Source organism: Pan paniscus, chromosome 21, assembly GCF_029289425.2.
Source record: "Pan paniscus chromosome 21, NHGRI_mPanPan1-v2.0_pri, whole genome shotgun sequence".
Taxonomy (NCBI): Eukaryota; Metazoa; Chordata; class Mammalia; order Primates; family Hominidae; genus Pan; species Pan paniscus.
Window position 1 is genome coordinate 6,859,523 of NC_073270.2, and position 13,126 is coordinate 6,872,648.

Here is a 13,126-nt window from a genome sequence, read left to right on the forward strand (position 1 = left end):
GATTAAGAGTTTTTCAGAGCTTAGAAAGGGTAACCATCTAATCATGACAGAGTTCTTCAGCATTAATAATCAAGAAAGGCACTTTAGGGACATTTGACAAGGAATGACACTAATACAATGAGAACTGGTCTAAGTCCTGCACAAGACTTTGATATAGTTCAAATAGATTGCACACTCTTTCTGTCCCCATGTGTACATACATATTCATACAGGTGGTACAATCTATGTCTCCACTTGCATGTGTATGTATATATCTATGTATATATAAATATATGTGTGTATATATACCAACATCTATATACATACATGTGTGTGTGTGCAAATGTGTATCCATAAGACCACAGAGGGGGAAAAGACATTTGTTTCCTTTAATTGAATAGTACACAAAAATTCTAGTCACTTTATTTAGAACAAAGAATAAGAGTATTGGCAAATTAATGCAAAAAAGTACCCTACTAAACCTTTCTATGCACAAAAAAGAGCAGTAAAATAAATACTCAGAACTTTCCCAGGTTGTCAACTATTAAAATAAAACCTTAGCATTTCAAAAAAGCTTATTCCACTGCAGGAAAGAAGGCGGACATTTTTGGTACCATAATAAATCACACACTCACACATCCATATTGCTCAGGTTGAAGAGAACGGAATGAACAGAGGAAATTTCTTCCATGAATTGCCCTCCTTTCGGTACCCGCCATGTTTTAGTTACGTTGTATTATTCCACTTAGCTTAAAATATAAAGTCTTGTAGAAACACATTTTTAGGATGTTGAAGTTCTCAAGATATTTGCACAGAATATTTAGAAGTACTTAGAGTAGTTTTGTTAAATGCAGTTGGTCATACTACATACCCCATGGTTGCAGTTTTGACAGACCAAATGCATCTGTGTCAGAAATAGACAAAAGGCATATACTCCTCCTTTCTAGAAACGGGTACATAGACATGTTCTTATTCTTGGGATATGAAAAAACAAGTAGTAATGGCATTTAAAGTTTAATTACTAACTGTATAATGCCTGAGAACAAAATTCAGAGCAATTCTCAAAAGGGTTAAGAGTCAGACTCTGGGCATTTTTGTTTTTTAGCTGCAGGCTCCTCAGTCTCGTGTGATTCTAAAGTGCTTGCATTAGATTTGAGGCTGGTGTCTGCTTTAAGGTTGTCCATGGCAACGGTGAAGCCGGAGAGAAGATAACCCCCACCTCCACTCATCAGCAGTTTAGGATGACTTCGATCTGGCAAAACCTAATCAAGACAGAAAAGACATTCATGCTTTCCTAAGACAATAAAGTCCATGCTAACAACACATATACCAAAAATCAGAATTTAAACAACACAGGTTCTCTTGATGATTTAAATGGACATTTCTTTTTCTTCCTTTTCTTCTCCCTTCCTCCCTCCCTCCCTCCCTCCCTCCCTTCCTTCCTTCCCTTCCTTCCTCCCTCCCTTCCTTCCTTTCTCTCTCTCTCTTTCTTTTTAAGAGGCAGGGTCTCACTCTGTTCCTCAGGCTGGAGTGCAGTAGTGAGATTTTGGCTCACTGTAACCTCGAACTCCTGGCCTCAAGTGAACCTCCCGCCTTGGCTTTCCAAAGTGCTGGGATTACAGATATGAGCCACGGCACCAGGCTTTAAATGGACCAACTTCTAAGGACCCATTTCTTCACATTACAATGCAAAGAAAAGTGTAGAAATTGGTTTAACTGATTTTCTTTTGAAAAATAAAACTGGCCGGGCATGGTGGCTCACGCCTGTAATCCCAGCACTTTGGGAGGCTGAGGCAGGCGGATCACAAGGTCAGGAGTTTGAGATCAGCCTGGCTAACATGGTGAAACCCCGTCTCTACTAAAAATACAAAAATTAGCCAGGCGTGGTGGCACACAGCTGTAATGCCAGCTACTCGGGAGGCTGAGGCAGGAGAATTGCTTGAACCCGGGAGGCAGAGGTTGCAGTGAGCCAAGATCGCGCCACTGCACTCCAGCCTGGGCGACAGAGCGAGACTCTGTCTCAAAAATGAAAAAAAAAAAGAGAAGAAAAAGAACTGAAGCAGTTTTCAGTTCAGCCCAGGTTTATCTAGAAACTGAAGCATGTTTCTGGTGGAGAATGGGTAATGGTCCTGGCAGTACTCTAGAACTGTGCATATAGCTTTCTTTCTCCTGGCTTCAGGAAGCTTCATGGCCAATAATGGAGCTTGGGTCTATGGAGAAGTTGCTACTGAATGTACTACACTCCAAACCTCCCTTCCCCGCTACCCTGTTAACTCTGCCAAGGCAGCTTCTCTCCTTTCTCCTGTAACCTTAGCCAAGACAGACAACCTCCACAAAGGGCAGGGTTACCCAAGGCTCAACAGCATCCCCACTACAGTGTGGTAAGACACCAAGCAATGAGACGGGGCCTACGGCAGCATGGAGGTGCTCCCCTCAGATCTCCCTTCATGAGGGAACGGCTGAGAGGCATTCAGGCAGTAGAACATCTCCAGCTGCCGCTCCTTTGGGATCCACTGCAGCATTCACACTGAGGGAGGCCATGGGTTGCTTCCAGTCAGTAACTGAGCATGGGTACCAGAGCTGGAGCATTTCTGCTTAACACAGGGCTCCTTGAATGGCGATCTTTCCACTTGGGCTCGCCATCAGCCTCATGGAGACTTTCTCCAGAGCAGCACTGCAGCCTCTTCCTACCATCCTCCTTTCTCTACCCACTCCTTGCCCAGGCATCAACCTGCACCACCAATCTTGCTCCCTCTCCCCTTATCTTTCTAAGGCATTTCCCTCAATAAATCTCTTACACTTCAACTTCCATCTTAGCATATGTCTTCTAGAAGACCTGAACTGACACAGAGCCCACCAGTAAATCCTGAAAACTTGCTGCAAAAACATCCTGGCAGAGAGGAAAGGGCCAGTTTCTCATCCACCTGGGAATTTTGCTATTGTCAATTACATCATCCACAGTGATATTGAGGCCTTGGGGAAATAAGAACCATAATGGTTTGCATTTTAAATGTCTTTAGGGCAGAGTTACAGAGTAATATATTCTGACATAACAAGAGAAAAAAAGGGTCACAAAAAGTCAGGGGCATATTCTCTGAGTAACAGCCATGAGAAATCTCCATCCCTGTAGAAAGAAACAGAGACATCTCTATTTTTATTTTGTTTTGTTTTTGAGACAGGGTCTTACTCTGTCACCCAGGCTGGAGTGCAGTGGTGGGATCTCGGCTCACTGCAGCCTCGACCTCCTGGGTTCAAGCAATCTTTCCACCTCAGCTCCTGAGTAACTGGGACTACAGGCACCTGCCACCATGCTTGACTGATTTTTATATTTTTTGTAGATACAGGGTCATGCCCAGCCAATTTATGTATTTTTTTTTGTAGAGACAGGGTTTCACCATGTTGCCCAAGCTGGTCTTGAACTCCTGGGCTCAAGCGATCTGCCTGCCTTGGCCTCCCAAAGTGCTGGGATTACAGGCATAAGCCACTGTGCCTGGCTGAGATAACTCTATTTAATGACTTCTAGTACTACTGCAAGGACAGTCAAGTCTCGGGAGGGCAGCTCTTGGGACTGGCTGTAAGAACACGTACCTGATAATTTCTGAGCCAGGTTTCAGACAGCCTGAGGTTGATGACCCCTCCCCTCTCCCGCAGTTTTGTGTAGCATTCCAACAGAGGCTGCAGACAAAAACAGAATTCTGTTAAGAACTACTTCCTGGGATGCAGTTTAAGAATCAACATTCAGACATAAGAATTCCTGCCCATTCCATTCCAGTATTACCTCTTTGTACTGACAGTAGACCACAAACGGCCTTGAAGGGGCCACAAAGTCCAGCAAAGACAGCAGCAGGGGAGTGGGGTGGAAACGACTAGCTACAATTAAACTGTAAGGAAAATGCCAGACAAATTATTTCTCTACACCCTCAAAGTGGAGCACAGGTTTTAAAATGCATTTAAAATGATGTATTTAATTTGCATGACTCACAAAGAGATTTAAATATAACATTCTAGAAATCCAAAACAGAATACAATCATGAGCTATTTCTTTCTAGGAAACGCGAACTAGGTTAGAAGCTCTTGTGGTACTTGGCAACTCTAAGTCGCATTTAATGACATTCTTGATTTTTAAAAAAAAGTCACCTGGAAACAAATCCAACACTGCATAAGCTGCTTTGTGGATATCTGTTATAGCCTGTATCGCAGCATTTGAGTGCCCCATCCCCTGCATCCAGTGGGACCACAAGGCCCATCTTGATGCAGTGATGGAGAAGATTCAATTTCTTCTGAAACTCTGAAACCAGCATCATCAATTCCCCACCCCTGCCAGCCTCAGCCTCCTTTCTTTAAAAAACCCCCAAGACAAAATCCTCATCTCGGGTCCCACTAGAATCAAAGCAGACAAGGAGGAAGAGAATGCCAATCTGTCTGAAGCAGAGCCCACAGGCACTGAGGAGTCTCCTGCCTTCTTCCATCAACGCACCCATCTGCGTTTCTTTCACTCAGCAGAGCGGCAGCCTCTAAATGTCTTTTCCTCTGCTCTTCTTGTCTCCTCTGTTTTTCCTGAATCTTCAGAAAGAAAAATAAGAAATCAATGTACTGGGGTCTTTCAGTCAAATTTATGGAAATGCTCTGGCCTGTCAAAACATTTCAACAATATTTATCAACTTGGACTAAACCAATAGAAGCAGGCTGTTTATAAGGAAGTTGCAAATACACAAGAAAGCCTATATACTATAAAAACCATGATTAAGCTATCTATGCAACGCTTCTGTATCCTAAAGCTCCATCCCAAAGACCGAATCACACGTTTGTATACATGTACACACACTTGTTCTCTGTTTTGATAGTTATCATCTTGGGAGCTAATACACCAAAGCCAAACTAAATCTCATGACTTAACTGAAGTTAACTGAGGGACTGAGATTATGGGGGTGGTGGGGACTCTTGGCATCCTTACATAATCTTTTTTGCTTCCTCTCTCTTTAGGCCCCTTATGTTCTGGATCTTGAGAAATTGTTTCCATTGTTTCCTGGTCTTCTGGGTGGTTGCTCTCTGGGGCCTCTGCCATGCTGTCTTCATTCTCTTGTTCAGAAGCCTGTTTTTCCTCCGGTGTGCCATTACTTTCTTCAACCAAAGCACTGTCTTTTGGCTCTGAAGATAACATCTCGGCAGAAAATGTTCCATGTAGAAGACTGTCCACTTTGTTGAGGGGGAATTCATAAAGACCACTGAGAAAAGATTTGGGAAATCCAAAACATGCTGTTGCTGCCCGAACAGGTCCTCCTCCAGGGTATAGCTGAATAATGGAGCCAAAACCTGAACAGATAAAAGAAACAAACATCTGCCCGTGGAGTGACTCTAGACCACGTAAACCCTCAGTGAGTCCTCCACAGTAATGAGACTGAAGGTCTTTCTATTAGTACTTTATTCAGAGGCTGAAGGATGGTGCAGCTCCTCAGGGAGTCTGTTTGGAGTCTATGAGTATTACCAATGGAGGCAATATAATTCTAAAGCAGATAGCAGGAAGACTCAGAGAAGCTTATCCCCACTTGATACTATTGTAAAACCCTGTGTCTGCAAATTTGGATGTCACATGATCGGTGACTGACTCTGCTTCCCCTCACTCCGATCCTCAAATGGAGCAGTTACAAGTTCTTACCTTCTATGGGGTCAGAAAAAAACCAGACAAATCAGGCTGTGTTGTATTCTTCCAGAGAGAATACATGCTTAGTAATCTTCCCACTCAATCCCTTCAATTTAGGCCCAATGAAATGAGCACCAGCTACCCAGGAGTTTACTAAAATCACTGTCCCGAAAGCCCTAGCCAGCCACAGGCTCCAGCATCATGCCCACTGACAGTGAAGCTAGAAAGGACAATTGCCATGGGTTTGGGGGTACCCAAGGGTGGGGGGCTGGGTGATGGAGACTGTGTAAGAAGGTCCCCATGCTAGGAGCCGTGCAGGTTCACCCAAGTCACTTTGTTAACCCTGAAGTAATTCAATTTGGCGTTCCATGAGTTTACATTTTTGGACCACCTTTACTCACATCAGGGTGGGGTTTTGTTGAAAATGGAAATATTAAATCTTACCTCCCATTCGTTCCATCACTGCACCCAGCACCAAGCCTGCACACGTTTCCATCACAATCATTTTGTTGCCAGCACGGATATTTCCCAACGTCAACATCTGGGCTAGTGTATCGTATCTCATGTGGCTAAAGTAAAAACAATAATTTGTTCATTTTTAGCTAAGTAAAGCCTATTATTTTAATCATCATTTTTCAAGTTTTGTTTGCTTTATTAAAATTGTGTTGATAAGATTATTGATTGCTTTGGAGGTGACAGTAAAAGGACTTACAATTTATGAGGTAGGAGGATACTTTATGCAGGTGAGCAAGCTTTTTCATTTTACTTAAAATCATGACTTTCTTAAAGACATACTTCCCCCAATTATACTTTTGAAAGGAAACAAAGCGTACTTAATTTTTCCAGGTTCTCTTGCATAATACATAATTGAAAGAATACGGGTGGATGGCTTCACAACAGTAATGATGGCTTCATATCTGGGGGAAGAAAAAACAGAACGCTGATTTAAAAAAATGACTTAAAATATTTTATTTGTAATAAAATGTATATTTTATAAACATATAAGAAGTTTAATATTGTCGGCCTTTTAAAATAAAAACTACTTACTTTTTTTTCTTCTTTTTAATATATTTATCTTGGGCAAATTCTGTCTTGTCTCGGAATGTTGTACTATTTTCAATTAACTGCTGAACTATTTCCTATAAGAAAAGGAGCAGGTAGATTTTCTGAAACTTTACTTTCACAAAACAAGTAATTTCCAAAGGCTTCTTACCCAAGAATGGATCCAATGGTCTGATTCTCCAATCCCTTTTCCACAGAAGTCCAAATAGATGAACTTTATATTTCTATACTCTATTTGGAATTCATAATAAAATACAAGTACTTTATAACTCCACTTAAACCAAGGTAAAAGAACAGAGATATCCAACAAAAGGAGAAGAGAGGTAAAGGAAACTAATTTCTGAAGACACTGGCTGAAAACATTACTGAAAAGGAACAAAGTTAAATCCTGATATGCACTGTTATTACATTCTCTACCACTGACATTAGTAATGTCATTCACTTATATTTCTGTATATAAGACATAAAATCTTTGAAATGTTGAGTAACATGTACATTTCAACCTATTTCTGTCAAAGCTATAACGTTATTTTTTTGTTTTACCTTAGGTACAGTCTGCTTTAAAAACCAAACAGTTTCCTAAATGCCAAACAGACAAAAACAAAACTAAAAATCCTTTGAATATTACCTCTCCTTTAATGCCCTTGTCCTTCAAAGCTTTTATGTCATCTTGAGTAAGTTTCTGAGATTTCCCATCATCAACTATATTTCGATTATCAGTGCCCGCTTCTTTAGTCTCTAAGGAAAGAAATTGCTCTATTGACATTTATGGTCTGAAATTATTTGACACTTTCTTTTTCTGAGTTCATATCCACATCCAGTCCATCAGCCACTCAAGTCTGGCCTCCCAGCTGCACTGCCCCCATCACACTATCCTTTCCTGCCAAAACTACTCCAAGCCTCTAAGTCATCTTCCTGCTCCCAGTCTTGCCCCCCTACTATCCACCTGGATGCCAGAGTGCTCTTTGTTTAAATGCAATTTGACTCATCTACCCCATGCTTAAAACCATACAGTGGCTTCCCATAGCAATAAGAATACACTCCAAAGATGACCTGCAAGGTCATAAATGATCTGGCCCCTGCCTATCATTCCTGGCCTGATCTCTTGACACTTTAGCTTCAGCCACAATGGCCTTCTTTCTGTTCCTTGAACACACCCAGCAAGGTCCCACAGCAGGCTTTTGGCACCTGCTGCTTCCTCTGCCTGGAAGGTTCTATGACAGATGTCTGAGTGGCTGGATCCTTTCTATCACTTGAGGCTGAGCTCATTCTCTCGCTTTACTGAATTAGTACACGCCCCCGCTTTATTATCTTCATAGCATGTGTCACTTCACCATCAGAAATCATGCTGTTTGCTTGTCTACCTGATTATTTTTGGTGTTCCAACTGGTAAGCACATTTTATACGACAGTCTATCTTATGAACTGCTATAATTGCAGTGCCAAATTATACCTGGCATATATTTGGTGCTTAGTAAAAATATGGATATTAATTTAAATGTATCTAAATAACAGGTTTGACTCAAAACTTTAATAGTATTTAACTTCAAATAATTACTTGTGTTTTAATTAATAAGATACTCTCAATGTTCATTTTAATAAATATAATTTTAATTAACAATAGCAGCTTTTGGACAAGAGGTTGTTAAGAAATAATAATAGTAATAGCTAAAATTATGGGCCCTTACTAAAAGCAAGACACTATTCAGAACTTCCTATGAGTCATATCATAGAACACTCAATACAACCTAGGCATTAAATGTGTTTATGACCCTATTTTACATGTATAAGGATATAAGACTCACAGAAATCAAATAAGTTGCCCAACGGTACAAGGCAAGTGATGAAGGTAGAAATTGAACTTAGCTGGACCCAAAATCAGACCTCTTAACCTCTACACCATATGCTAACCACCTCACAGCTGTTACATAACTTCTGGGCACTGAAAGAACTTTACATTATGTTCTTGCAATGACGCAGCAACGACTCATAGGATTAAATGCCTGGCCCAAGAACAGAGAACCATTTAATGGTGGGCTGGAGCCAGAATCCAGGTTATCTCATGGCCAAAGGCAGTACTTGCTTCACTCCACTGAGCTGCAGTTCTTAGATTATGAGTTAAGATTTCTTTTGGGATAGCATGGCCTAGCACTTGGGAATTAGGTGGAGGTTGAGATGTTTCTGACTAGTCAGTTGGAGAGCATCTATTTCACGCATCCAAAATGTGCACCTGCAGTAGGCTCTTCCCTCTTCTTCTTGGGCTGTAGACTTCCTCCACTGGTCACTTCAAATGCAGTTCCGTAACTATGGCCAATGACGTTATCCAGGTAGAACCACTGTTTTTCGAAAGTTACTTTTCTAGGGAAAAAAAGTAATCAATTAACTGAATATCTTTTGTATCCAGTACAGAAAAGACATGTTCACTACAGTTTATTTCAAAAGTGGTCTCCACAATGGATGATCAGCAGCATTATCTCTGAACATAAAGCAACAAAGGAACTAGAGAGAACCTGGTTGGGATAGAGACATAAAATTAATGAATAAGCCACAAGAACACTGAATTTTGGAAAGGGGAAGCAAAGACTCATCGAAGTAACAAGGATTTAACAAATTTCTTGGGCTTGGTCTGATCGGCCATTTTATTTGAAAATTATCTAATAAAAGCAAATTATACTTGCAAATAAACGCTGACAATCTACACACTTGGAAATGGAGCCTAACACTGACAATGCTCTACTGAGGACCAGGCAACTTGAGGTTTCCTATGACATAGATTTTTTATCTTATTGCAATTTAAAAGAGAAATCCCACAGGAACACAATCCTTTCTTCTCAAAAGAAAACTAACATCTGCTGAGTGCCAACCAGGGGCTAGGCAGTGTGTGCTAGGTGTGATTCACACTTTTTGATTTAATTCTCACGGTAATCCTGGGACATAGCTCTTTCCAGAAGAGCAATCCGAGGCCCAGGGAGAAGTATCTTGTCCAAGATTCACAGTTGCAAGGTGTTGTTGGAGCTGGGATTCAAATTCAAATCTGTGTCTGACCCCAAGCCTCATTCTTTCCACTATACCACACGGTCTACTCCAGCAAAGACCTAAGGACGGTAGAAAGCCCACCTAGCTTCAGGACATGGCCCATGTGCACAGAACACTGAATTCTGGGAATCAGGTGGTGGTTAATTCTGTTTGTGCCCCATCCCACTCCTTCTCTTCCTTTCTCTGTGCCGCCAGGAAGCTGACTACGACAGAATATACTGCCACATCACCCACGCTCCCGTGTCAGAGGCTTACCACCATTGCTGGTCTCTGGGTGTGTCACCTTTATTGGTTCCCTAAATCGGCCACACTTTTGCGTCGCATCTTCATTAAAGCTTACTCAAACCATCTGAGGGAAATCCTGTATGATCGTAAGCGATTCAGATATGGCCAATTCTTGTTATTTGCTGGGTCCCTAGATACTTACATACAACAGAATGTAACAGACACTCAAAATATTTGCTAATGTAAACCTCCTCAGATGTTGCAATTCAGCTCAGCCCAGATGTGCACCCCCTACCCTCATCCTTTAATCATCTAGGTGCTATTGAAACACTGGATCTGGCCAGGTGTGGTGGGTCACAGGGTCACACTTGTAATCCCAGAACTGTGGGAGGCCAGGTGGGTCACTTGAGTCCAGGAGTTTGAGACCAGCCTGGCTGACGGGGAAAAACTCCGTCTCTACAAAAAATAAAAAAATTAGCCAGGTGTAGTGGCACACACCTGTAGTCCCAGCTACTTGGGAGGCTGAAGCAGGAGGGTCACTTGAATTCAGGAGTTTCTCTACAAAAAGTACACAAATTAGTTACTGAGGAGGCTGAGGCGGAAGATTGCTTGAGCCCAAGAGGCAGTGGTTGCAGTGAGCCAAGTTCACGCCACTACACTCTAGCCTGGGGGACCGAGTGAGATCCCATCTCACAAAACAAACAAACAAACAAACCAAACAAAAACACTGGATCTGAGATGGGTGGGTTTACCTCTCTGCAAGCCTATGTGATATGCAGAGGGGATGATGCGTGTCACTTAAAACTGGCTGGTTTGACAGGTCACTGCCCCAGTCGGGAATGTGGGGCCCAGTTAGAGGGATAAGGAGGCCACATCTTTACTGGGAAGGAGTAGGATTTGCAGAATCTACTTCTCAGAGAGCCTGGACTGTTTTTTGCCCAATCAGATGAGTGTAGCCCCAAGGGTGATGAGGGAGTCTGACCTGGGATGCAGCTGAGCTTAGAGAGTCATTTCCTAAATAAAATGGAAACTGCCACTATGACTTCTGCGAAGAAGAGGGCCTGTTGAAAAGTATTTCCAAATAAATGTTTAGGGCAGTGGTCTCCAACCCTTTTGGCACCACAAAAGGGGAAGGTCAACCACTGTTCATGCCTGTAATCCCAGCACTTTGGGAGGCTGAGGTGGCCGGAATTACTTGAGCCCAGGAATTGGAGACTAGCCTAGACAACATAGTGAAACTCTGTCTCTGCAAAAAAAATTAATTAGTTTAAAAAAGAAAAAAAAGAAGAATTTAAAAATGGTTAAAGGTTGGTGCAGGTATTACATTTCCGGACTAAAAGAAACATACCCCTCATAAAAGAAACTTTTTATCTTTACTAAATTAGTGCTTGTGCAAAAAGCTTGGTTATCACCAGCTTAGTGCTCTGGAGACTTGTTTCTTGACTATTTTATGATGCTTGCTTCACCTTAAATACCAGTCAACAGTTTGCTTAAACCAGGAGTAAAAGAATTCATCTGAAGTAAGTACTTATCAGAAATTCCAAATCTCATACTTCCCAGTCTGCAGAAAGCTGTTCTCCTGACATTGCATTCAACTTATCTCTGTCAAAAGTAATACAATAACCTAGCTCAAAAGAAACTGTGGCCAGGTGCGGTGGCTCACACCTGTAATCCCAGCACTTTGGGAGGCCGAGGCGGGTGGATCACCTGAGGTCAGGAGTTCGAGATCAGCCTGGCCAACATGGTGAAACCCCGTCTCTACTAAAAATACAAAAAAAAAAAATTAGCCGAGTGTGATGGTGCCAGAGTCCCAGCCACTAGGGAGGCTGAGGCAGGAGAATCGCTTGAACCTTGGAGGCAGAGGCTGCAATGAGCCGAGATTGCACTACTGCCCTAAAGCCTGGGTGACAAAGCGAGACTCCGTCTCAAAAACAAAAACACTGTGGTTGTATTTCTCAGATAAATTAATCCAAATATCCCAATAAATTTTCACCATTAATAAGCTCTTAGGACTTAACAACCTCACCAGCCCTTCCAGAAAGTTATCAAAATCCCACTTCTTTACTACTATAAAACAGAGCGATACTAGTCAGCAGGTGCACAAACCAAACCTAATTTCGAGTTCTGAGGCCTTGAGCAAATTGCTTTTTAGCAATTTTCCCAGCGTTGAATCCTTTGGTGAGTAAAACGAGGCAAACTCAAAGTGATTCCACACTCTGTGGTGAATTGTCTCCTTCATCGATTCTGTGTATCCTGCTTGGGTAGAGAAGAGGATAGAAAGCCAGACTAGGTAGGAGACGTTTCATTTTTTGTGGGATAGATCCTGACTGGGGGATTAGGGAAGTAGGAGATTCTATGGTGGAAAAAAAGGGGGAACCTGAAGGAGACTCTGGAGACAAGGATGAGATCCTAAAGTGAAGAAAGGAGGGGGTGTCTCTGGAAAGACAGTGAAGATCCCAAGGTCCTAGGGAAAGAACTTCAGGACAGGTGATTAGGGGTGTGGAGAGGGAGGCATTGGCACCCTAGGGCCAAGAATGGAATTCTGGGGAAGGAACTCTGTGGAAAGACTGAAAAGGATGCTGAAGGTGGACGGCCAGATATGAAATCATGGAGGGGGCTCCGGGAAAAACAGGAGGGTTAAGGGAGATTATGAGGTTCGAGGACGGGATCCTGGTGGAAAAGCCTTCTGTGACAGAAAGACCCGAGGAGACAACGAGGGCGGGGAATGGGGACCGAGAGAGCCAAGAATGGCACCCTGGCGGGAGAATTCTGTGGAGAAACCTGGAGGGAGGGGGTATCTACAAGGTGGGGGCGGGAGACCCCTAAAATCAGCGATCTGACTTACTTTCTCCGCTGGACTTGTACTGCTTTAAACACATCTTCACGTTTCAGCACCACGAAGTCGCCGTCGCGGATGCGGTGGTCTCCGGGATGCTGTGGTTGTGGGCCCGGCTGCTCCCCTGAGCCCTCCATGACGCTCAGCCGGTCGCCGTGCTCCACGGCGTCCCGCCCCTCCTCCTCGGCTGTCGCCACCGCCAGCCTCACTTCCCACAACCTGGCGCACTAGGAGCCCTCCGACCGGCACCGCCCCCACGTGTTGCACGCCGCTTCCGCTTTCCGGCCCAGACCTCAAGACCGCTTCCGGAACCCTCTCGGCTTCCGTCTGGCCAAACTCCTTGATTGG

General features: G+C 43.0%; 1 protein-coding gene across 2 annotated transcripts; it reads right to left on the reverse strand.

The window, feature by feature from the left end:
* Positions 1-349: 349 nt before the first annotated feature.
* TRMT6 (tRNA methyltransferase 6 non-catalytic subunit) lies at positions 350-13,107 on the reverse strand. 2 transcript variants are annotated; one of them, XM_034947480.3, is made up of 11 exons: positions 12,788-13,107; positions 8,912-9,039; positions 7,311-7,420; positions 6,668-6,759; positions 6,454-6,537; positions 6,065-6,189; positions 4,934-5,292; positions 4,457-4,542; positions 3,758-3,860; positions 3,568-3,654; positions 350-1,241 (listed from the first exon to the last, which is right to left on the reverse strand). In XM_034947480.3, exons 1-11 carry the CDS (start codon positions 12,913-12,915, stop codon positions 1,050-1,052), a joined length of 1,494 nt encoding a protein of 497 aa, XP_034803371.1. In that variant the 5' UTR covers positions 12,916-13,107; the 3' UTR covers positions 350-1,049. The 2 variants fall into 2 exon arrangements, with proteins under 2 accessions (XP_034803371.1, XP_054960909.1); XM_055104934.1 differs by lacking the exons at positions 7,311-7,420; positions 12,788-13,107.
* Between the last annotated feature and the right edge of the window lie 19 nt (positions 13,108-13,126).